Source organism: Hibiscus syriacus, unplaced genomic scaffold (assembly GCF_006381635.1).
Source record: "Hibiscus syriacus cultivar Baekdansim isolate YM2019G1 unplaced genomic scaffold, ASM638163v2 tig00112852_pilon, whole genome shotgun sequence".
Taxonomy (NCBI): domain Eukaryota; kingdom Viridiplantae; phylum Streptophyta; class Magnoliopsida; order Malvales; family Malvaceae; genus Hibiscus; species Hibiscus syriacus.
The window spans coordinates 462,694-488,483 of NW_024063410.1; the positions used below are offsets into that span (position 1 = coordinate 462,694).

Genomic DNA, 25,790 nt, shown 5'->3' on the forward strand with positions numbered 1-25,790 from the left:
TTCCTTACCAATCAATATACTTGTTCAGATCGTAGTCTCATTTGAAAGACGAGATCGTGAAGTTTGGTTTTGCAAAGAGTTTAGGTGCTTGGAACCGTGGTTGTGCATGCCTGGGGACCAAAAGTTCAACATTGTTTGATCTTAGATTCTGGTTTGGTAGATCCAATTGTGGTTCTTGTTGTTCTCTTACGATATTGTTAAGTTCATCAAATCTTGTTTCAAATTGAGTTGTGAGTCGTTCAAGTACGGATAAGATAGCCGTAAGTGTGTCGTTGTTATTGTCATCCATCTTGAAATCACAACACTCAACGAAACATTTAAAGTAAAATAAAAATAAAAGAAAGAAAATTCAACAAAGCAATAAATCTCACAAGTCACTCCAAGAAAGTAACACAACGAGAGGCAAGTAATTCAATCTTGTACTTTTTAAAACTTACTTTACCAAGTAGTCTTCCACAATTCGTATCAGAGTTTGACTACTAGCAAAGGTGATAAGAAAACCTAAAAGCTCTAAGAGGTCAAACAAGGGTTAGACTCCAAGAGAATGAGAATGCAAAGAAGGAAAAAATATGCAAACTCTTTTGTCCTACTACCGCAATGAAGATAATGTGTTAGATAATGTAAAATAAAAATAAAAAAGGGAAAACAAAATAACTTAAAGCACTAATGTCAGAAAAAATAACAAAATCATAAATCTGGAAAACGTTGGGTCAACTTGAGAAACGTTTTTAGGGGGTTACCAGTGTCAATATAATGTGTTAGATAATGTAAAATAAAAATAAAAAGGGAAAACAAAATAACTTAAAGCACTAATGTCAGAAAAAATAACAAAATCATAAATCTGGAAAACGTTGGGTCAACTTGAGAAACATTTTTTTAGGGGGTTACCAGTGTCAAAATATTTTGGAAAATTCTTGAATTTCGTTCGATGTGTGTAGAAACCACCTGTAAATTTTAGAACCAAATACCTTCAGTAGTATTCAGTAGATGATTGGGTGATAATGATTACCTTTCGGGGCCTGTCCATTCACCCAAATGTGTGGGATGTGAGCAATCTTATGCCAATCGACACCAATGTCCTTCCTACATCTTTCCTCCAACTGGGGCACTTCTATTATATCTAAATATTCCAAACTGGTTAGGCCATGCATCTCGTCCAGAAGCAATGTTAAATTTGGCAAATCTACTAGATGAAGCACTTTCAGATATGTTAGATGTTGAAGCCACTCCGGAAGGTGCCGACACTTTGGAATCTTTCCAAGTTGTAGAGACCATAGGCGTGTATAATCTTGGAATATTTGGATGTCATCTGCAGATAGCTCAAGCTCCGTGCAGTTGAATATTCGAAGCATTTCAAGGGAAGTGAGATGTTGGAATCCAGGAAATAGTGACCTCAATCCACTACAATTCTTGATTTCTAGTTTTTTCAACTGAACAAGATTTTGAAGGCAAAGGGGGAAGAGACGCCAGCTGTGGAAGTTCAATAATCTCCAGATGCTCAAGAGAAGTCATCTTTTACAGGAATTCGTTTAGCATGTCGTAGTCCAGTTCTTCATGAATATTCCCTACTTCGAAAGATTTCAATTTGGAGAGAGGGAGAGATAAGGTCGACGGTGTAGTGTCGCTCATTTGAATGGTATTGTCACGGACTAAACTTTTGGGTCCATGGGCATTGGCGTAAAGGTTCACAGAAGGGGTTCAATTGCGCAGACTTTGGGCTTGTTGGGCATGGCGAGTTGGCCTGGTTCTTGGAGAATGCTTGCGGGTCCGTAAAGGCTCAAGTTCGTGAAGGATCAAGTCCGAGGCATCCGAGAGAGACGACGAGGGTGTTACATGTTCGATGGGGGAAATTTTGTCGAGGCTCGTGGATTCGGACCGAGACATGTGTGCGCAGATTTCTGTAGAAGAATAATACAGAGTGTTGGGCTTGCTCAGAACCATCAGACCTGGCCCGTTCCTTGGAAGATTCCAGAAAGAATATTATTATCCAATAATTAAGGATTTAATTATAGATAATGTTTTATTTGAATTCAAATACCTTAGAGATAGAGTTCTGTTAAGGTAGGATTCAATGTAAGCCGTCGATGTACTTTGATCTAGACCGTTGGATCTTGAGGGCCTCAACTATAAATAGAGAGCTCCTCCCCTCATTTGTAATGATTCACTTCATTCATTCTCTTCAGAGTAATAAAACTCAGGCATTTACTCTTACTCTCTCTGAGTTCTTTCTTTCTAGCTTTCTAGCTTGCCGCTTTCTAGCCTTATCGACTTGATCTCCTTTGTGCTTAAGCCTTTGTGGCTTGTGTTACCGATCGGGAGGGCTGAGATAGCCTCGGGAGTGTTCTTTTCCGAGTTCTTTCAAAGTGCCAAAGTGATTCAAGTCTTGGTGACTTAGAAAGTTCCCACAGCGCATGTGCTTCAGAGATCCGCTTCAACCCAGGTGGCTTGGATTAGCCCCGATTAAGTGTTATTTCTGCATTGTTGTTTAACCCTTGAGGGTTTGTTCGTCGCTTAGTGAGCCAAAGACTCACAAGGACGTGGATAAGGCTGACTTAGACGCCATTTCGACCTGGAAATCGTCTAAGTGCCGCACGAATCGTCTAGCAGAAGTCTAGCCCCGTGACAGGTGGTATCAGAGCGTTGTTGTAGCTGTATCCCCGACACAAGTGGTGTCAGAACGAGTTGTCGGTGTAAGTAGTTTACCCATCTGACTTAGTGGCAAGCAGTGACAGAGCGAGTCGTTGCTAGCAAACAATGATCATTTTGTACGTGGTTGGGGGAAGCGAGTCAAAGCAAGTCGGAGTGTAGGTGTTATGGATTCAACAGTGATCCGAGCTTGTCTTGTGACAAGAAGTATTTTAGCGAGGTGATGGAAGCCGTTGTGGATTCAACGAGTGTTCCAGACAGGTTGTGGAAAGGAAACGAGATGGCACAACAAAAAAGAGTTGTTCTCACAGAGGATGGCGTGGAGAGCCGTGGTGTTGGGATTGAGCTAGAGAAACAAAGTGTGGGAGTTACCCCAGGATCATTGGAGGTGAGAATCAAGAACCTTGAGAGCTTCACGGAAGAAGCCAAGGAGGTCCAAGGAGTTGTGGAGTCCCGTCTTGAACAGTTAGAATCCATGAGGGATGGGTTCAAGGATGTGGTGCAACAGAGTCTCCATAGGTGGACGTTGATAGAGATGAGTAATGCGCTCAGGGTCGAGTTGATGGCCTTGAGGGAAGAGATGGATGGGCTCAAGAGTGAGATACTCATGCGCAAAATAGTAATGAGTTATGGTGGTGCATGCAATACCTTCATCGAAGGACTTAGACCAGGGGTGATGCTTGTCAGTGAGCAAGGTGATACCCAGAGTTATTCGGAAGCCGGAGCTGTAGCCGAGTCAAGGTGCGAGCTTGCAGGAGCCAAGCCAATCGAAGATGAGTCATCCAAACCCATGCCCGAAGATAGTGGTGAAAATGGGGGAGACCATGACAAGGGACAGTGGATAGATGGTAGAGAAAACTCTTCGAGTAGTCAAGAAGTGGCATCGACTAATCGTGGTCGGATAAAGCCATCGGGGAATCATGGCAAGGCCAAGTCCGTATCAAAGAAGAAGGTGAGTAACAAGCCTCTTAAATGCTACTTCTGTGATGGTCCTCACATGATAAGAGGATGTCCCGAGAAGAATCGCCTTGCTGCCATTGTCAAAGGAGAAGACAAGTCAGAAGGGGAAGTAGCCAACGATAGTGCGACTGCGGGAGTCAAAGCAGTCAAGCCAGGAGCAAGGCTCGGCACGAATGATAGTGGTGTAGGAAAACTGAGGGTAAACAAGCGAGATCCACTGAAGTGTTTCCTATGTCAAGGAGCACATAGGGCCAGGAGTTGCCCAAATACAGAAAAGCTCGGTGCCAATGCAAGTGGCGAAGCTGGGAAGCCGAGGGTAAAGAAGCGAGAGCCGTTGAAGTGTTTCCAGTGTGGAGGAAAACATAAGGTACGAAATTGCACCAATGAAGTAAAGCTCGGTGCGAAAGCCAAGGGCCAAGCAAGAAAGCCGAGGGTAAAGAAACAAGAGCAACTGGAGTGTTTCCGGTGCAAAGGTCCACACATAGTGCGGGAATGCCCAAACCGAATCAAGCAGTCCAAGGGAAAGGACAAGGTCGAGAGTAGCGAGCCTGCCAAGCTTGGTTCAATGGTGTTTACTTCTGCCAAGGTTAGTCAGAACCATAAGCAAAACGGGTTGCCCAAACCCAACTTTGCCAAGGAGCTTTCCAAGGATACCGAGGAGGTAGCCGTTGCTGTTGAAGCTGGAGTTGGCAAATGACCAAAAGAGTCCGAGACCTTTCAAGAGCAATCGAGCTCAGTGCATTCCGAGAGTGAGGCATGGTCTAAGTTGATGAATCTTAGACATGATGGGACGTTGAAGGAGTATGTGAGAGAGTTTGAGGAACTCATGCTCCAAGTCCCAGAGTTGACTGAAGAAGATGCATTCTTCACATTCACAGATGGATTGAAGCCATGGGCAAAGGCAATGATGGAGAGAAGGGGAATCAAAGAGTTGTCTAAAGCCTTGATAGCCACCGAGTCCATCATAGAACTTGGAGTCAAGAAGACATCCAAGACAAAGTTGAAAGCCGAGGGTAATGGCGAAAGTATTCAAGATGAGGGTCAGTCCAACAATGATGAGGAGCAAGGCTCTTCGAGTGAAGCTTGTTCGAGTGAAGTTTGTTCAAATGGTGAGCATTTGAGCATTGATCGTTCAAGTGGTGAGCACATGTCAAGAAAAGACATGTATGATGTTGGCACAAGTAAAGCGAACAAGTGCCTTACACCGAGGGTAAGAAATGAGCAGACGAAGGGTCACCGAAGTAAGGGGCCACAAGAGTTGCAAGCTTGCCGGGATAAAGCCGAGTGGTCCGAGAGGATGGAGAAGCCCAGGATCGAGTTACCCAAGGACATGGGTAAAGATAAGGTTAGCGAGGTTGCGAGACTTGGCTCAATGAACTTGAGTTCTGCCAAGGCAAGTAGAGGCCGAAAGCAGAATGGGTTGATGTGTGCGAACATCAACGTTGCCGAACCATCGGGAGTTGCCTTAGTAGACACGGGGGCAACTGATCCATTCATGTCAAAGAAGGATGCCGACAATCTTGGTTTAAAAGCCGAACCATCGAAGGGGGCAATCAAGACTGTCAATTCTGAAGAAGTTCCAATGGAGCGGAATGTTGTTTTAGGGACTACCATCGAAGAGACAACTGAGAAGTGGTTGATGGAGTCTAAGCCTTCAAGAGACATGATGGGCGAGAACTTGCCACCCAGGTAAGAGGGTGGAAGTCGCCCCGGACTTCAAAGGAGGAAGTGCCGATGCGAGTAGAAACACCAGACTTCCGGATAGAAGTGTTGGTGTGTGGAGTGCCAGACTTCATGGAGTAAGAAGGGCTGACACGTAGAGTAAATGTGCTGGGGGAAATCGAGGGACATCTCAAACACATTCCAAGTGTTGAGTTTGATTCACCATCGTTGATGAGCATAGGTCGAGGACCTAACCATCATTTTACGGAGTTATCAAAGGTTGAAAGGGACATCTGAGACTTTCAGAGTTCTTAGGGACAAGCGAGTGTTGCCGATGAATCTGAGTTGTCGTGTTGTATGTTGCCGGAGTATCCAATTCTTTGCCGCTGGATAAAAAAATATCCTTGTTTGGGTGAATGCAAACGGGTAGGATGGATTTCCTACGTTCGAGATGAATGCCACAGTGTGCTAGATGGTGATAAAACATGACGGTGTTAACCAAGGCGAGGAAGCCAAGGTGTTTATTAAAGCGTCCAAGGTGATCAAGACCAAGTGTTCTCACCTAGCGACGAGGGCGTCACTAGATCAAGTGGGGGAGATTGTCACGGACTAAACTTTTGGGTCCATGGGCATTGGCGTAAAGGTTCACAGAAGGGGTTCAATTGCGCAGACTTTGGGCTTGTTGGGCATGGCGAGTTGGCTTGGTTCTTGGAGAATGCTTACGGGTCCGTAAAGGCTCAAGTTCGTGAAGGATCAAGTCTGAGGCGTCCGAGAGAGGCGACGAGGGTGTTACATGTTCGATGGGGGAAATTTTGTCGAGGCTCGTGGATTCGGACCGAGACATGTGTGCGCAGATTTCTGTAGAAGAATAATACAAAGTGTTGGGCTTGCCCAGAACCATCAGACCTGGCCCGTTCCTTGGAAGATTCCAGAAAGAATATTATTATCCAATAATTAAGGATTTAATTAAGGATAATGTTTTATTTGAATTCAAATACCTTAGAGATAGAGTTCTGTTAAGGTAGGATTCAATGTAAGCCGTCGATGTACTTTGATCTAGACCGTTGGATCTTGAGGGCCTCAACTATAAATAGAGAGCTCCTCCCCTCATTTGTAATGATTCACTTCATTCATTCTCTTCAGAGTAATAAAACTCAGGCATTTACTCTTACTCTCTCTGAGTTCTTTCTTTCTAGCTTTCTAGCTTGCCGTTTTCTAGCCTTATCGGCTTGATCTCCTTTGTGCTTAAGCCTTTGTGGCTTGTGTTACCGATCGGGAGGGCTGAGATAGCCTCGGGAGTGTTCTTTTCCGAGTTCTTTCAAAGTGCCAAAGTGATTCAAGTCTTGGTGACTTAGAAAGTTCCCACAGCGCACGTGCTTCAGAGATTCGCTTCAACCCAGGTGGCTTGGATTAGCCCCGATTAAGTGTTATTTCCGCATTGTTGTTTAACCCTTGAGGGTTTGTTCGTCGCTTAGTGAGCCAAAGACTCACAAGGATGTGGATAAGGCTGACTTAGACGCCATTTCGACCTGGAAATCGTCTAAGTGCCGCACAAATCGTCTAGCAGAAGTCTAGCCCCGTGACAGTATGCTTTAATGGCCTTGAACTGGTGTTTACCAAGATTAGCTCATCTTCGACTGATGGATACAATGGCCTTTAGCCTCACCACTTACATACAGCATGGTATTGCAAACTTCAGTTGTATAACTAAAACCTTCTCTAACCTTCACCCAGTTGAAGAATCTAAAAGCTAAATGAGGCACCTTAAATTACCTTTTCAACACTTTCTCAACAATTTCCGGTTCAAAAGAAAACCCTGATTTATCTAATTGTTCCTCCATGGAAATCAAGGCGTTTCCAGCTCTAACTATCTTAGTTATCTCATGAACCACTGGGCTAACATCGACTGAATTCCCCATCCGGATATCATCCAAAACCGTTACATTCTCCTCTGTTCCCACCAATTCACTCTGCTCCTGGGCATTTTGATAAACATCTGGCCTGCCAGACGACGATTGTTTTATAAACTCAGACTCCCATGCATTGGTTCGTGGGGTAACTGAAAACCCAGATGGGATTTCACCTGATGTTACTTTAACAGCTCCAAAAATTTCAGTTATTTCATTTCGCTCCTTTTCCACCAATTCACTCTTCTGCTGGGCATTTTGAGAAACACCCGGCCTTCTAGACAACGATTGTTCTATAAACTCCAGCTCACTGGCTGTGTTTCGTGGATTTATTGAAAACCCAGATTTTGTTTCATATGGAGTTACATTAACAGATCCTAAAATATCAGTTATTTCCTGTAAGAGTGATGGGATTCTACAAGTTTCAGCTTGTTGGGCTTTCTTCGTTTGTTTTGATGATTTGGAGAGTGATGAAAAATGAAGAGCGAGAGGCTTATTTCTAGAGAAATGGAGGAGAATCCCAGATTGTGAATGAGAGTGATGGAATCTAACCAAGTACTTCATATTCAAGCAAATCTTTTGATCTACACTACCTTTGTTGTTGCCGATGTTCAGTTTCTTCGGAAAAATCGAACAAGGCAGGGTGGTTTTGGGAATCTACATGTTTAATGTTCAGGGTAAATTACATTTGTAACCACTTTACTAACTGAGAATTATAATCTGACCATAAATCTTTTAATTTGATTAATTAGATCATTTAATTATTTCAAAGATGCTAATCAAAGCCCTACTATTAACATTTTACGAAGTAATTGACATAACAGTTAACAGGACATGGAACATTGAGTTTTGATTGATCAAACGTGAGGCAAACGAAGCATATAAGTTTCTCTTACCATCTTTTTTCAGTTTTTACTCTCTAGTTGTTCTATCGTTTATCTTAGTAACAGAGCTTAGAGCGTTGAGTGTCAATTAATCATACGTGAGGTAAACGAAGCTGCCAACTTCATGACTATATCATATGATGTTTCCCTCTTGATTTTGGATTACCTTCGGATATTTTGATCTATATTTTGGACAAAGACATTCATGAATCTCCCCATATTCGTGTAAGGGTTAATGTTCTGACTTCCATCTCATTATTACATTAAAAAATAATAATTACATTTTTATAAAATTATAATTTATTGTAATTACATGAAAAAATAATAATATTATACTTTCATGAAATTACATTATGGTGTTCAAATGCACCCTTAATACAAAAACACAACATGAATCCCATCCAAAAATAAAAAACAAAAGACAAAAATGTAAATTCAAATTGCAATGTATAACAAAGAGAATATATATTTTCTCTCTTTTCAAAGGGTTTTACATTGAGGAATCCCCCCTATACAAAACCTGCCTATTGAGAGGTATTTGAAGAAGCTGTCGTCTATCAGCATCATCAACACCAACCTTAACCTGATTTGCAATGGCCGCAACACCCTGATATCTCCTCCTGTATTCATTGTTATTCGACGACGGTTCCCTCACGTCATCGGCAAAAGGAACCCTTTTCTTCACTTGACATTTCCCATTCCCTAAAAAAAAACCCAGAATTCCATTCATGCTGCAATGTTAAAATAACCTAAACAAGAACATCAAGAAATAACATGCATGCACGTATGCATACGTCTAAGTATGCATGCGTGCATGTGTGTATGTATATATTACCAGCCAATTCAAACTCGATCTTCTACAAGAAATCAGAGAGGAGGCGTTTATGGATTTCATTTTCAATGAAAACTATACTCCCAGAAACTGCAAAGACTGCCATGAGCCCTAGCCTTAAAGATCCGGTCTCCATTTCATTTTTCCTTAATTTTCAAAATATTTTTTGTTTTACGGATCAAATGGATCCACTGAGAAATGATGACGAAACAAAAGAGGCATCTTGAAGAAGAGAAGGATGAAGAGAAGAAGTAAGTGGATGGATGGTTTTTATATGTGAAGATGATGAAACAAAGAGGATGAAGAGGATATTTATTAACTAATATTACACAACATATTGCCTTGTATGCCTAATTTTGACTTATCCTCGAAATAAATTCTCTAAATATTCAACTCAATTTTGGTGGTTATTTTTAGATAATACTAAAACAACAAAAGGATGACAATTAATGTTCGAAAGCAACACAAGTAACATCCTAAAATGATCCAACAAGCAAATTCACAAGAAGCAAGCAGAGGCTTTCATGGTGAATTAAAGGAAGATGAACAGAACATGACTAAAATGGGAGTCACTATCATGGTAAATCAAAACATCAAATTCATAATATTTAATTCTTCATATCTATTCCACCTAATAATATTATTTTCAAAGTTTAAATTTAAATCCGTTGATTAAAAATACTATATATCTTACCATTTTAACTGATAATTTAATACAATGTATCTTACTATTTTATCCTATATGGTTACTTCTAAATGAAGAACTTACTCTGTCGATGTTTTTTCACAGTTTCTTACTGGTAGTTTACATGAATTTTGGTTCTTTTGCTGATATAAAGTTCATGATACATAGTTTTCGGAGGATCTTTTAATGCATTTCTTCATCTTTCAGTGTGTGATCAGATGTTCTTCGCTGAATTGATGAGGGAAGCAACAGATATAGACGGATGCTTTAGTTCCCGAGTCCGACATCTCCTCCATCTTCACGTCCCCACCGGTATGCACCGGTACGTGTTGCGGTTGCGCCAATGCTTCAAGAACGACCAACAAGCATTGGAGGAGGAAGGGCGGATTTTAATCAAGTATATCACGATGAACACGATCGCGATACGTAAATCCTCTAGAAATATGATAAAATATGCATCCATTATACTGTTTTATTCTCAATCTTTGTATTAGACGAAGTTATAATTGGTTTCCAATGGGCTTTAGGTACATGGCTCGTTCAGTTTTCATGCGACCTCGATGTGACGCAACCAGTGATGACATTGATGCTTCCGCATTCAATAAAGCTTGAATACAACATACATACATATATGTATATATATGTTCAGGACTGAAACTCGAGCCGAATCTTTTTGAAAAGAAATACAGGCCTCGTTAAAACCCCCCACTTAACTCAATTGAGCCGAAACTCAATCAAGACAGCGGAAGGGGAAAAGAGTACCCAATTATTTTATTAAATAACATCAGTGCATAACAGGAACATCCATTAATCTGTACAATCTATTCACCAATCAGAAAACCTGCCTAAAACAATTAACCAACATCCACGACCCCTTCCAACTCGTATAGGAACCAACTATGGACCCCTTCCATGGTTGCACTCGACCGATTCCTCCCTTAGCCAATCTATCCGTCTCTGTGTTGATATCTCTGGAAATGAGATGTATTATCACATAAATCTGCCTAATTGCTATGCCAATGATTACTTAACAGTTGAGTACGATGGTTTAATTGAAATCAAATTGAAAGTGTAGTGTCTTAATTGATGAAATTATTTATCCAATGATCAAAATAGAATCGAATCAATAATCTAAAGACCTTAAAGATAATTTACCCTTAAATTCAATATAGCCATTAGCCTACATCAAATTAATAGTCGACTCAAATAGCATGATTAATTCAATATAGCCATTAGCCTACATCAAATTAATAGTCGACTCAAGTTTGGGACTGATTTTCAAGTTTTGAAATTAAGGGGGTCTTTTTAAAACTTATTCTTTGATGAAATAAGATGTTACGAACCTCGAAGAAAGATGGTAATTGCATGACGAGAACATCTTCTCAAATTTCCTGCAAATAGAATGTGGTGATGATGTGATACATAGTTTTGGGTTATGAAAAGTAGAGCATTGGGTGATAATGATTACCTTTGAGGGCCTATGCTTCAGTGACGAAAATTGGGAGTAGAATGCTGAGGAATGTATGTCTTTCATGCTGACAAAAAGGAGCATTCATTATTTGATGATTGCAGTTAATTATTATGCTTTAAACGTTTAAAAAGCAATTTGATGAACTACCTCCTGTTTCTCTGCATATAAATTCACATAAATACTCAACTGCCCTTCGGTAGGTTTTGCACCGGAAACTGAAGATAGAAAACAAGTAAGAGATATAATCGCAGCTTGATGATAGAAAACACAATATATTGTTGTAAAAGTGGATGAATGATTCAAAGGATTGGAGGGCACCTACCCTATTCAACCGAATGCGTGGGATGTGAGCAATCTTATGCCAATCGGCACCAATGTCCTTCCTACATCTTTCCTCCAACTGGGGCACTCTTATTATATTTAAATATTCCAAACTGGTTAGGCCATGCATCTCGTCCGGAATCGATGTTAAATTGGGCAAATCTACTAGATCTAGCTCTTTCAGATTTGTTAGATGTTGAAGCCACTCCGGAAGGTGCCGACACTTTGGAATATTTTTGAGATGGAGATACCGTAGGCTCGTATAATCTTGGAATATTTGGATGCCATCTGCAGATAGCTCAAGCTCCGTGCAGTCGATTATTCGAAGCATTTCAAGGGAAGTGAGATGTTGGAATCCAGGAGAGAGTGACCTCAATCCACTGCAATTCTCTATATGCAACGATTTCAAGTGAACAAGATGTTGAAGCCACTCCGGAAGATGCCGACATTTTGGAATATTTTCGAGTAGTAGATACCGTAGGCTCGTATAATCTTGGAATATTTGGATGCCCTCTTCAGATAGCTCGAGCTCCTTGCAGTGACTAATAGAAAGACTTTCAAGGGAAGTTAGATGTTGGAACACAGGAAAGAGTGACCTCAATCCACTGCAATTCTTGATTTCTAGTTCTTTCAACTGAACAAGATGCTGAAGGCAAAGGGGAAGAGACGCCAGCTGTGGAAGTTCAATAATCTTCAGATACTCGAGAGAAGTCATCTTTTGCAGGAATTCGTTCAGCATGTCGCAGTCCAGTTCTTCATGAATATTCCCCACTTTGAAATATTTCAATTTGGAGAGAGGGAGAGATGAGGTTGACGGTGTAGTGTCGCTCATTTGAATGGTATGCTTTAATGGCCTTGAACTGGTATTCACCAAGATTAGCTCACCTTCGACTGATGGATACAACGGCATAGAACTCAAAGGGCAATTTTCAATGCATAAATAGGAGAGACAAGGAAATGCCATGGTTGATGCTCTTCTATCCTTGTCGCCATCCTTATCATCGTCGATCGGGCTTTTCCTCCACCAACTCTGCATATTTGGGCATTCCTGGAGGTAAAGAAGCTTAAGCGATGGGAAGAATGATTCTGATTCACCTTGTCCTCCACTGGTCTCACTGCCGTCCATGTACTCCAGCTCAGAAAGATCACAAATGCTAAGCCGTTGAAGATGTGGCAATCGAGCAAAGGAAGGGAGATGTTTGAATTTGCTGGGACCCCATATTTTAATACCCACCAGATGCGTGAGCAAAGAAATCCAACTTGGGAACTTGGCATCGCCCCTCCATCCTATCACTTGGAGCTCCCTCAGATTAGGATGGGGCTGGAGGTCTTCAAGTGACTTCTCTTCATCTTCACTATCTCCGCTCCATTCTAAAACCAGTTCTCGTAGATGTTGCTTCCCTTTCAAATTAGCAGCTTTAAACTTCTCTCTTGCATTTCTCACGAATCCCAAATTTGTTATTTTTAGCTCTCCCCTCAGGTTGTTGAGCTGACTCAATTCACTTAGATCCGCAACAGCAGCACCATGGGAACCGTCTTTATCCACAACAAACATGCTTAACGTCTGAAGCGAAGTCAGCTTCCCTATTCCACGTGGCATATGAGTTAAGGCACAACTAACACACGGAAGATGGGTAAGATTCACCAATTTTTCAATCTTCTTTGGCAATTCTTTAAGCTGATAACAATACTCAACTTTCAGCACTTGCAAATTTTGCATCTTACAAATACTCTTTGGGAGGATCTTAAGATCATTCCGAGAAAGATCAAGGTACCTCAAATGTTTCAGCTTATGAATGGAGCCTGGAACTGTATCAAGTACTAATCCATCTAATTCTAAAACACGCAAGCATCTACAATTTGAAATTATTAAATCCCAATTTGCATCATTCATACATTCATATCTGCTTGAAAATTTTAACAAACTCCGCAATTTCTTTCCCTTGAGCAAATGAATCAATGAAAAATCAATCGATACATGACGACATTTCTCATCAATCCCACTTGTAATTGAATTTGAATCTAGAATGCAGCTCTCCTTCCCTGCTACCGATTCAGCAAGATCATGCATCAAATCATGCATTTTACATGTTACACCCCGACGTTCATTTTCTTCTACCTCTTGAAAGAAACTTCTTTCAACCAGACATTTAAAATACTCGAACCCAATCTCTTCAAGAGATTCACTCGGATTTGATTGTTTTACAAACCCTTGTGCAATCCAAAATCGAACAAGTTTTTGCACATCAAATACATGATCTTTTGGGTACAGTCTGCAATAAGCAAAGCAATGCTTCAAATGAGATGGGAGATGATCATAACTCAACCTAAGTGTAGGCAAAATCTCACCGTCTCTTTGAGATATTCTAGCTAGTTCATTATCTTTGAAAGAAAGCCACTCAGTTTCAGTTTCTTTAAAAGATAAGGTACTAGCTATTGTCCTTATAACCAAGGGAACTCCATGACACCTTTCCAAAATCTGCTTTCCTATTTCCACAAAGCCTGAATTTGTCGAATCTTCACATCTTTGTTCAAAAGCTATTTCTTTGAACAAAAACCATGCATCATCATCAGACAAGCCTCTCAGAACATGTGGCTGACATTTACTAGTAACCTTAGCTACCCTCGTAGAGCGAGTAGTTACGATTATCCTACTTCCTTTGGCTCCACCCATCAGTAACTTCTTTAAGCTAATCCATAGTTCCCTCTCCTCATTCCAAATGTCATCTAAGACAAGCAAATATTTTTTACCGTCAATTTTGTCCCGAAGTTGTTTCTGCAGTTGATCCATTTCGAGATTTTTACCAGGTTCTTGATCAGTTACAGATTTAATGATGTTTTCCACAATTGTTCTCACATAAAAAACATCAGAAACACAGACCCAAATCCTTAACTCGAAGTGGTTTTTAACCATTTCGTCGTTATAGACCAACTGCGCCAACGCAGTCTTGCCTAAGCCTCCGATCCCCACAATCGGAATGACATAAACATTCTCTTCACTTTGAAACTCCAACAAGAGTCTTAGAAGAGCTGCTTTGTCATCGTCCCTCCCAATAATTTCGCCTTTCGAAACAAAAGAGTGCGATTGCTGCCTCCTTTTGTCCATGAAAGAGGTTTCCACAGGATGGTCACGCTGAACCAAGTTCAACATGTTAGCCTGACTTTGAATGGAAGTAAATCTGGCCTTGATGGCCTTGATTTTTCGTCCCATTTTGAGACCATAAGTAAACGGGTTCGATCTCGAGAAGCAAACGCGTACCTCTTTGGTGAACTTGTTCCCACTCATCAGATTCTTCCGCAAGGCTTCGGTACGGACATCATCCAGCAAGTCTTCCACGTCGTACATAGCATCTTTCAGCTTTGCAAGCCAATCTTTGACGAGTTCGCTGGTCACGGACTGCTTTTCCGCGTCGAGAAGCACGGCTTTGATTGCGGAGATGGTGCTTTTGAGGTCGTCGAGGTCGTCTTTGAAATTCCACCACAAGCCAAGTTGCTCCATAACATGGGAGCTCAGTTCAGAAATGAGCCATCCGGCGATCTCAAAGGCGATTCCTTCGGCCATTGCTGGTTGAAACACAAACGAAGGCTAAAGTGTTTGATTACTTGCAAGAGGAGATGAGATGAAATGAAAATGCAGGTGTTAATACAAGTGGAGTGTGTAGTATTTTATAGATACAACTCCACTAAAAAAGTTGTTTAATATTAAAAAATGCTAAACTATATATTTAGTCACCCAACTATCACTCTTGTTCTTTTTTAGTCAATCAACTATATTTTTTAAAAATAATCACTAACGTTACATTTTGGTCTCATTTACGTCACTCACCATTAAAAAATTAACAGTAACTTTGACATGTCATATAATTCCATTTAATCATTATAAAAAAGAAGAAGATAAATTACACAAATGATTCCGACTATAAGATATTACTTTATTGAGTCCTTAGACTATTAAAATTTATAAAATGATCCATCAACTATGGGGAGTTACTTTGTTGAGTCTCTCAATTATTAAAAGTTACAAAATGATCTTATTATGTTATACACTCGTCCTTTTTCATTCAAAAGTTAACAGTCATATGAGTTTGACGTTAATATGTTAACTATGATATGATTCGATTTTGTCTTATCTCAATTAGTAAGTTAACATATGGCTCAGACCGTCGTCAAACTTTTAACCGAAAAAGATAAATTTGGAACATAATAAATAGTTGGTTGACCATTTTATAACTTTTAATAGTCAATGATTCAACAATATGACCAATTGATTGATCATATTTATCAGCAATTAGAGCATGTGTTATATTGTTCTATTTTTATAAATATTTTACATTTATGATTGAAAATATTGTAAATATTTTCAATAATTCAAGCAAGTGGCTCGATGATTAAAGCAAAGTAGGGTCTTCGGCCTGAGAAGAAGACATAAAAGTAGGCCCTTTGGTCTCAAAAGTAGAAAAGGAATTAATGAAAAATCAAAATATATGTGGCCACATTTATGGGTACAGGTTGCCAATGTGTCGGCACTCTGTTCATGTTTTTTTTATTTTTTTCTTTAAATTATATTATTTTAAAAAATTACATAAAAATATATAATTGAAATTTTAAAAGTCTATATATATTCCTCCCATAAAATTTAAAAATTCAAATTACATAATTAAAATATAAAAATATAACAATGAGTGATTAGTGATAATTATAAATATTATGTGGAATAATACTATATATACGTTTAAGACAATTATAAATAAAATATAACAATGAGTGATTAGTGACAGTATGATAAATAAAAACTTTAATAGTTAAGGTAACGAAGTATAGAAAGATTACTTCGAAATCCTTAAACATCAATCATATAAGAAAACTTAAACAATATTTAAAATAGACAATCAACTCTTCTTTAATAGTATTCTCATCCAATAAAATATCATATATAATAATTATTTGAAATCATGAATTTATGTATTGGATTGGATGAATATTAGGGACGGAGCTACTTTAGGGTTCAAGAGGGCTCGGTCATTGTTAAAAATTTTATATTTGATATAATTTTGGTTTAATAATATTTTGGTTCATATAAAAATAAATATTTAAATTTAAAAAATATAAAAACTTATTAAATATTTAATCATGTAGTAGTTGAACTAAAGAATGATAAGTACGAGTTCTCAAATTTTTAGTCTAATTACAATTTAGGTAATTGCAAGTTTAAATTTTAGACAAATTATAAGTTATCTCGTGAATTTTGAGTTTTTTATTATAAATTTAAGGTAAATATAAGGTAATATATGTATAAAGTCTTTTAATTATTTAACAATGAACGCTTATATCCCTACATACACAGTGCTTAAACTCGAGACCTCAAGAATAACAACAAACTCTTTAATCACTAAGATCACTTGTTTATGTTGAATTTTAAATTTAAATATCTAATAAGTCTTTATATTTTTTTTAATAGTATTACATTTCTATCACTATTAATATTTAATTTTAAATGGACACGAAATAGTCTTTTCACCAACCAAACCAATATCTCTGGCTGGTTTCGTACAATAATAAAACAAAGGTCAAGAAGACGACATAATAAGCTTTAAAAGAAACTCAATCAAGACAGCGGAAGGGGAAAAGAGTACCCAATTATTTTATTAAATAACATCAGTACATAACAGGAACATCCATTAACCTGTACAATCTATTCACCAATCAGAAAACCTGCCTAAAGCAATTAACCAGCATCCACGACCCCTTCCAACTCGTATAAGAACCAACTATGGACCCCTGCCATGGTTGCACTCAACCGATTCCTCCCTCAGCCAATCTATTCGTCTCTGTGTTGATATCTCTGGAAATGAGATGTATTATCACATAAATCTGCCTAATTGCTATGTCAATGATTACTTAACAGTTGAGTTTGATGGTTTAATTGAAATCAAATTGAAAGTGTAGTGTCTTAATTGATGAAATTATTTATCCAATGATCAAAATAGAATCGAATCAATAATCTAAAGACCTTAAAGATAATTTACCCTTAAATTCAATAAAGCCATTAGCCTACATCAAATTAACAGTCGACTCAAATAGCATGATTAATTTAAAATTAAAAGATTAATTTTTCTTGTAAAATCGAGTTTTGTTCATTCTTCTCAAATTTCCTGCAAATAGAATGTGGTGACGATGAAACAAGTAGTGATACTTAGTTTTGGGTTATGAAAAGTAGAGGATTGGGTGATAATGATTACCTTTGAGGGCCTGTGCTTCAGTGACGAAAATTGGGAGTAGAATGCTGAGGAATGTATTATCTTTCATGCTGACAAAAAGGAGCATTCATTATTAGATGATTGCAGTTAATTATTATGCTTTAAACGTTTAAAAAGCAATTTGATGAACTACCTCCTGTTTCTCTGCTTATAAATTCACATAAATACTCAACTGCCCTCCAGTAGGTCTTGCACCGTAACCTGAAGATAGAAAACAAGTAAGAGATATAATCGCAGCTTGATGATAGAAAACACAATATATTGTTGTAAAAGTGGATGAATGATTCAAAGGATTGGAGGGCACCTACCCAATTCACCTCAATGTGTGGGATGTGAGCAATCTTATGCCAATCGGCACCAATGTCCTTCCTACATCTTTCCTCCAACTGGGGCACATTTAGTATATCCAACTCTTCCAAACTGGTTAGGCCATGCATCTCGTCCGGAAGCGATGTTAAATTCGGCAAACATACTAGACGAAGCTTTTTTAGATTTGTTAGATGTTGAATCCACTCCGGAAGATGCTGACACTTTGGAATGTTTACCAGATGGAGATGCCGTAGGCTCGTATAATCTTGGAATATTTGGATGCCATCTGCAGATAGCTCAAGCTCCGTGCAGTCGTATATTCGAAGACTTTCAAGAGAATTGAGATGTTGGAATCCAGGAAAGAGTGACCTCAATCCACTGCAATTCTTGATTTCTAGTTCTTTCAACTGAACAAGATGCTGAAGGCAAAGGGGAAGAGACGCCAGCTGTGGAAGTTCAATAATCTCCAGATGCTCAAGAGAAGTCATCTTTTGCAGGAATTCGTTTAGCATGTCGTAGTCCAGTTCTTCATGAATATTCCCCACTTTGAAAGATTTCAATTTGGAGAGAGGGAGAGATGAGGTTGACGGTGTAGTGTCGCTCATTTGAATGGTATGCTTTAATGGCCTTGAACTGGTATTCACCAATATTAGCTCATCTTCGACTGATGGATACAACGGCATTGAACTCAAAGGGCAATTTTCAATGCGTAAATAGGAGAGACAAGGAAATGCCATGGTTGATGCTCTTCTATCCTTGTCTTCATCCTTATCATCGTCGATCGGGCTTTTCCTCCACCAACTCTGTATATTTGGGCAGATGCTGAGCGTGAGAAATGCAAGCGATGGGAAGAATGATTCTGATTCACCTTGTCCTCCACTGGGCTCACTGTCGTCCATGTACTCCAGCTCAGATAGATTACAACAAACATGCTTAACGTCTGAAGCGAAGTCAGCTTCCCTATTCCACGTGGCATATGAGTTAAGGCACAACCATCAAGCGGAAGATGGGTAAGGTTCACCAATTTTTCAATCTTCTTTGGCAATTCTTCAAGTCGGCGACAAAAATCAAGTTTCAGCACTTGCAAATTTTGCATCTTGCAAATACTCTTTGGAAGGATCTTAAGATGATTCCAAGAAAGATCAAGGTACCTCAAATGTTTCAACTTATGAATGGAACGTGGGACTGTATCAAGTTCTAATTCACGTAATTCTCAAACACGCAAGCATCTACAATTTGAAATTATTAAATCCCAATTTGCATCATTCATACATTCATATCTGCTTGAAAATTTTAACAAACTCCGCAATTTCTTTCCCTTGAGCAAATGAATCAATGAAAAATCAATCGATATGTGACGACATTTCTCATCAATCTCACTTGTAATTGAATCTAGAATGCAGCTCTCCATCCCTGCTACCGATTCAGCAAGATCATGCATCAAATCATGCATTTTACATGTTACACCCCAAAATTCATGTTCTTCTACCTCTTGAAAGAAACTTCTTTCAACCAGACATTTAAAATACTCGAACCCAATCTCTTCAAGAGATTCACTCGGATTTGATTGTTTTACAAACCCTTGTGCAATCCAGATTCGAACAAGTGTTTGCACAACAAATTTATGATCTTTTGGGTACAGTCTGCAATAAGCAAAGCAATGCTTCAAATGAGATGGGAGATGATCATAACTCAACCTAAGTGTAGGCAAAATCTCACCGCCGCTTTGAGATATTCTAGCAAGTTTATCTTTGAAAGAAAGCCACTCAGTTACAGTTTTTTTAGAAGATAAGGTACTAGCTATTGTCCTTATGACCAAGGGAACTCCATGACACCTTTCCAAAACCTGCTTTCCTATGTCCACAAAGCCTGAATTTGTCGAATCTGCATATCTTTGTTCAAAAGCTATTTTTTTGAACAAAAACCATGCATCATCACCAGACAAGCCACTTAGAAAATGTGGCCGACAATTACTAGTGACATTAGCTACCTTCTCAGAGCGAGTAGTTACGATTATCCTACTCCCTTTGGCTCCACCCATCAGTAACTTCTTTAAGCTAATCCATAGGTCCCAGTTCTCATTCCAAATGTCATCTAAGACAAGCAAATATTTTTTCCCGTCAATTTTGTCCCGAAGTTGTTTTTGCAGTTGATCCATTTCGAGATTTTGATCGGGTGCTTGATGAGTTACAGATTTAATGATGTTTTCTACAATTGTTTTCTCATCAAAAACATCAGAAACACAGACCCACATCCTTAACTCGAAGTGGTTTTCAACCATTTCGTCGTTATAGACAAACTGCGCCAACGCAGTCTTGCCTAAGCCTCCGATCCCCACAATCGGAATGACATAAACATTCTCTTCACTTTGAAACTCCAACAAGAGTCTTAGAAGAGCTGTTTTGTCATCGTCCCTCCCTATGATTTCACCTTTCGACACAAAAGAGTGCGTCTGCCTCCTTTTGGCCATGAAAGAGGTTTCCACAGGATGGTCACGCTGAACCAAGTTCAACATGTTGGCCTGACTTTGAATGGAAGTAAATCTGGCCTTGATGGCCTTGATTTTTCGTCCCATTTTGAGACCATAAGTAAACGGGTTCGATCTCGAGAAGCAAACGCGTACCTCTTTGGTGAACTTGTTCCCACTCATCAGATTCTTCCGCAAGGCTTCGGTACGGACATCATCCAGCAAGTCTTCCACGTCGTACATAGCATCTTTCAGCTTTGCAAGCCATTTTCTGACGAGTTCGCTGGTCACGGACTGCTTTTCCGCGTCGAGAAGCACGGCTTCGATATCGGAGATGGTGCTTTCGAGGTCGTCGAGGTCGTCTTTGAAATTCCACCACAAGCCAAGTTGCTCCATAACATGGGAGCTCAGTTCAGAAATGAGCCATCCGGCGATGTCAAAGGCGATTCCTTCGGCCATTGCTGGTTGAAACACAAACGAAGGCTAAAGTGTTTGACTACTTGCAAGAGGAAATGAAATGAAATGAAATGAAATTTAACAGAAACGAAGGCTAAAGTTGTTCTTTTTAGTCATTCAATTATATTTTTTAAATGATCACTAACGTTACATTTTAGTTTCATTTACGTCACATACCCTTAAAAATTTAACAGTAACGTTGACATGTAAGATAATTCCATTTAATCATTGAAAAAAAAGGATAAAGTACATAAATGATTCCGACTATAAGATACTACTTTATTAAAAGTTATAAAATGGTCTATCAACTATGGGGAGTTACTTTGTTGAGTCTCTCATCTATTAAAAGTTACAAAATGGTCACTCGAATGTTCATTATGTTTTACACTCGTCCTTCTCCATTAAAAAGTTAACAGTCATATGAGTTTGACGTTAACATGTTAACTAAGATATGATCAGATTTTATCTTATCTCAGTCAGCCGGTTAACGTACAGCTCAGAATGTCATCAAATTTTTAACTGAAAATAACGAGTTTGAAACATAATAAATAGTCGGTTGACCATTTTAAAACTTTTAATAGTTAAGGATTCAACAATATCACCAATTGATTTATCATATTTATCAGCAATTAGAGCATATGTTATACAGTTCTATTTCTTGTCTCTCCTTCCTATCATGTTGAAGAAGCTTATGAACAAATTTCGTGATGGCATTTCTATAAATATTTTACATTTACGAATGAAAATATTGTAAATATTTTCAATAATTCAAGCAAGTGGGTGGATGACTAAAGCAAAGTAGGGTGACATAAAAGCTTTCAACGATAGGAGCAAAGTCTCTTATTAGATCAAAGTGGGCCCTTTGGTCTCAAAAGTCGAAATTGGCCTAACGAGGAAGATACTTCTCATCAACGACTTTTATTATTCGATTAAATTTGAATAATTACAATCTACTTAAATTTTATAAATTTGATTTGTCTTCTAATAAAATTTGAATAATAAAATTGAATTCATCGAGTTAATTAACTCATAAAATTTATTTAACTCGATTCGATTAAATAATCATTATTGATATAAACTTTGTTTGAAAGCTTTTCAATGGAGCCTCTGACATATTTTAAACTTTCTTGTTTGAGATTTTAAACAAAGTTCGCAACTTGTTTCAGTTCTGCAAAGGAATTAATGTGTCGTAACCGTCTTTCGGTTGGGCCCCGGAATTGGGCTTCGACTTAGAAAAATTGATTGGAGTCGCCACCGATTATTTATCTAAAAATAAATAGGTTAATCGGATACCTTATATCTTACCTGATCTGCATCTTACCAAAGATATGTCGGATTCGGGAGTCGGTTACAGCTAAGGAAGGATTAGCACCCTTAAACTGCCCTTTCGGTACTATGTAATTTCCAGTTGTCTTTAATTAAGAAAGTTGTAGATTTAAATTAAAATGTAAAATGACGATCCAAATTACTTACCTTAGATTGCTTAAATTGTACCCTTAAAAGATCGAGACATATATTAGATAAGGAATGCAAATAAAACACCTAAGGTAAAATGGAAAACTAATAAGATGAGGAAAATATAGAATATAAAAATGATGGTAATAATAATAAAGATATATAAAAAAACATATATAATAGTAATAATGAAAAAAACTAAAATAAATAAATAACTATAATCAAATATGTGCAAATAAAATAAAAAGGAATAAATAAATAAATAAAACATAATAAAGGTGAAATAAAATAACATACAAATTTAAAGTGATAAGAATTAAATAAAATGTCCATATGTATATAAAAATGTAAAATAATAGCGTATAAGGTAAAGTTAATAAAAAAACATATAATAAAATTAATTCCATATATATAATAACTGAATATGAGAAAAAAAATCTATATAATAGTAACGGAAAAACTAAATAATGAAGATAAATATAATAAGAAAAAGAGTAAAGAAATAATAAGATAAAATACAAAATGTATACACATATAAATAAATAAAAAATACATAAAATAATAGCCTGTATTAGATAAAACAAATAACTAGGAGCATATAAATATATTTAATAATAATAATAATACTAAATAATCAAATATTAGGAAAAAAATATTAATAATAGTAGAAAAAACAGAATAATAAAAACATAATATAATAATAATAAAAAAAAGGTAAAAACGGAAAGGAAATGTAAATATATACATATATACATAATATACCATAATAATAATAAAAAAATAAACGTAATATATTAAATAATAAGAAGCAAATGGATAAATGAAATTAAAAACTAAAACGTTACTTGATCTTAATCAGGGGTTAAATTGAAAAGAATGACAAATCCAGTGGCCAAATTAAAAGAAAAATCAGGGTTCAAATTCAATTCTGGGATCAAAATGGAAGTTTTGAAAGAAAGCGAACAAAAACGCGATTCACCCCCTTTTCATCAAAACGCACCGGTTTGAAGGAGATTGGGTCGGGTTCCAGGGTTGGTTTCACGGGTTGTATATATGTAAATAAACGTTTTTTTTCAAAACATTTCTCTTCTTCTCTCGCCGAGCCCTTCCCCATTTCTCTCTTTTCCTCTGCCTGGTTCATGTGTTCTTGATGAACACATGAACGCCGCCGTAGTCCCCAGACTCCGGCCACCGTTGTTGGCGCCGACCGCCGTTCATCGGCGACAAAATATAAAAAAGTTTCGATTTTTTAAGAGCCCTTTGCCTCCTTTTTCCGAATATCCGAATACTTTCTTTTCAAAACAAGCCTCGGAGTGTAAATCTAAGATCGAAGGTTCAAAAGATCCACTCCTTTGTCATCGGCCAAAACGTTTTTCTTTGGTGATTTCAAGCACAAAACGCGAGTAACTACGCATGCGAGTAGCCAAGAACGAACAAAATAAGGTAAAAATGCTACCTTTATTTCCTTTCAAAACGTTGTACAAAGATTCGGCTTGCTTCTCTATGTTTGCTATAGATGCGTGGTTGTTTCCGTATTTTTTTGTGTATCCCCCCCCAAATACAATGGGGTTACATCTTATTTATAGTACAAGAAATAAACTGTCCTTAGAGATTGAATCCGAGTAAGACTCGGTTTGGTTGTTTGGAGTCCTACTAATGCACGTTGCTTTGCTTTTGTTTCACGTGCTTACGTTTGTTGGTGTTGAGGATTTCATGGCGCCGAGAAGATCGGCTGAGGGAAGCGTGGGTGGCGAGGACTCGTGAGGCAAGGATTGCGGCGCTAAGGAGGGAAACTGCTAGGGTTTCTGGAAACTTGGGTTTGGTCCACTGTTGGGCCCTGAGAAGAAAAAGAAAGAAAAAGAAATGTAAATATAATATAATTTATAATATAAATATATATATTGTATAATATAAGGACGAAATTAGTGTATTCAGCTGCCCCTCTTTGCTCATTGTCGTGTAACGAAGATAGAGCAAAGATTAAAAGACATAAATTTCGTCCATATCGAATATCCTCTGTCGTAGAGTTGAAATTCGATGTTGAGACTGTTTTTTTTTTAAAACACGAGATGACTCCCTCGTCGTGAGGTTGAGTTAAAAACTGGAAGATTCTGAGCCTGAATCCTTCGTCGTGAAATTGAAATCAAACTTGTGAAGCTGAAATCGAACTCAGAGTTCTAGAGGTAGCTCATGGATCGTCTTCTAGCCAAAGATACTCCGTTGTGGAGCTGAAATTGGGAAATTGTTTATTGACAACCAGCGGTCCCTTCGCCATGAAGTTGAACTTGCGTTGTCTGGAGTCCAATATCCTTCGTTGTGAAGTTGAAATTGGCTCTGAATTTGAGAAATGTTTGTTGACAACCAGCGGTCCCTTCGTCGTGAAGTTGAACTTGCGTTGTCCGGAGTCCAATATCCTTCGTTGAAATTGGCTCTTGAAATTGAGAAATGTTTGTTGACAACCAGCGGTCCCTTCGTCGTGAAGTTGAACTTACGTTGTCTGGAATCCAATATCCTTCGTTGTGAAGTTGAAATTGGCTCTGAAATTGAGAAATGTTTGTTGACAACCAGCGGTCCCTTCGTCGTGAAGTTGAACTTACGTTGTCTGGAGTCCAATACCCTTCGTTGTGAAGTTGAAATTGGCTCTGAAATTGAGAAATGTTTGTTGACAACCAGCGGTCCCTTCGTCGTGAAGTTGAACTTACGTTGTCTGGAGTCCAATATCCTTCGTTGTGAAGTTTGAAATTGGCTCTGAAATTGAGAAATGTTTGTTGACAACCAGCGGTCCCTTCGTCGTGAAGTTGAACTTACGTTGTCTGGAGTCCAATATCCTTCGTTGTGAAGTTGAAATTGGCTCTGAAATTGAGAAATGTTTATTGACAACCAGCGGTCCCTTCGTCGTGAAGTTGAACTTACGTTGTCTGGAGTCCAATATCCTTCGTTGTGAAGTTTGAAATTGGCTCTGAAATTGAGAAATGTTTGTTGACAACCAGCGGTCCCTTCGTCGTGAAGTTGAACTTGCGTTGTCCGGAGTCCAATATCCTTCGTTGAAGTTGAAATTGGCTCTGGGTAAAACCTGCAAAGATATGCATATATGTGATGTTATGGATGTCATGCTCTTAGGTATGCCTAAAATGCATATGCAACATGTGTTATTCTGAGCTCTTGAGAGTAATCTCGATCTCCAGTGGCCTGTCGTTGTTGACTCTTGAGCTTGAAGTTCCGATCTCTGATCTTGAATCCTTCCAATATTTGATGATGAAATTTTTTTTTTTTTTTTTTCGAAGATGCTCCTCAACCATCTCAAGCATGTGCATGAGCCTTGATCGGCTTCTGGGTACCTGTACTTTTCAATGAATCTTTGTACAGTAATATGCGATTATCTTTCATAAAAATAAATAAATCATTAGGTTTAAATCTAATTCAAGATGCTCAAAAGGAATTGGAGGAAAGATGGTCTTTATTCATAAGGGAGGAGAAG

General features: G+C 38.3%; 1 protein-coding gene and 1 long non-coding RNA gene across 2 annotated transcripts; both read right to left on the reverse strand.

Annotated features, from left to right (window-relative positions):
* Positions 1 to 980: 980 nt before the first annotated feature.
* LOC120183881 (putative disease resistance protein RGA4) lies at positions 981 to 20,860 on the reverse strand. The gene is made up of 4 exons (XM_039188475.1): positions 20,036 to 20,860; positions 14,250 to 14,256; positions 11,564 to 14,095; positions 981 to 1,441 (listed from the first exon to the last, which is right to left on the reverse strand). The coding sequence occupies exons 1-4, from the start codon at positions 20,858 to 20,860 to the stop codon at positions 981 to 983; spliced, it is 3,825 nt and encodes a 1,274-aa protein (XP_039044406.1).
* Positions 17,004 to 18,273, reverse strand: LOC120183895. Its single transcript, XR_005521975.1, has 4 exons — positions 17,934 to 18,273; positions 17,759 to 17,826; positions 17,608 to 17,675; positions 17,004 to 17,210 (listed from the first exon to the last, which is right to left on the reverse strand). It is a non-coding gene; the product is annotated as an uncharacterized LOC120183895 (long non-coding RNA).
* Positions 20,861 to 25,790: the final 4,930 nt, after the last annotated feature.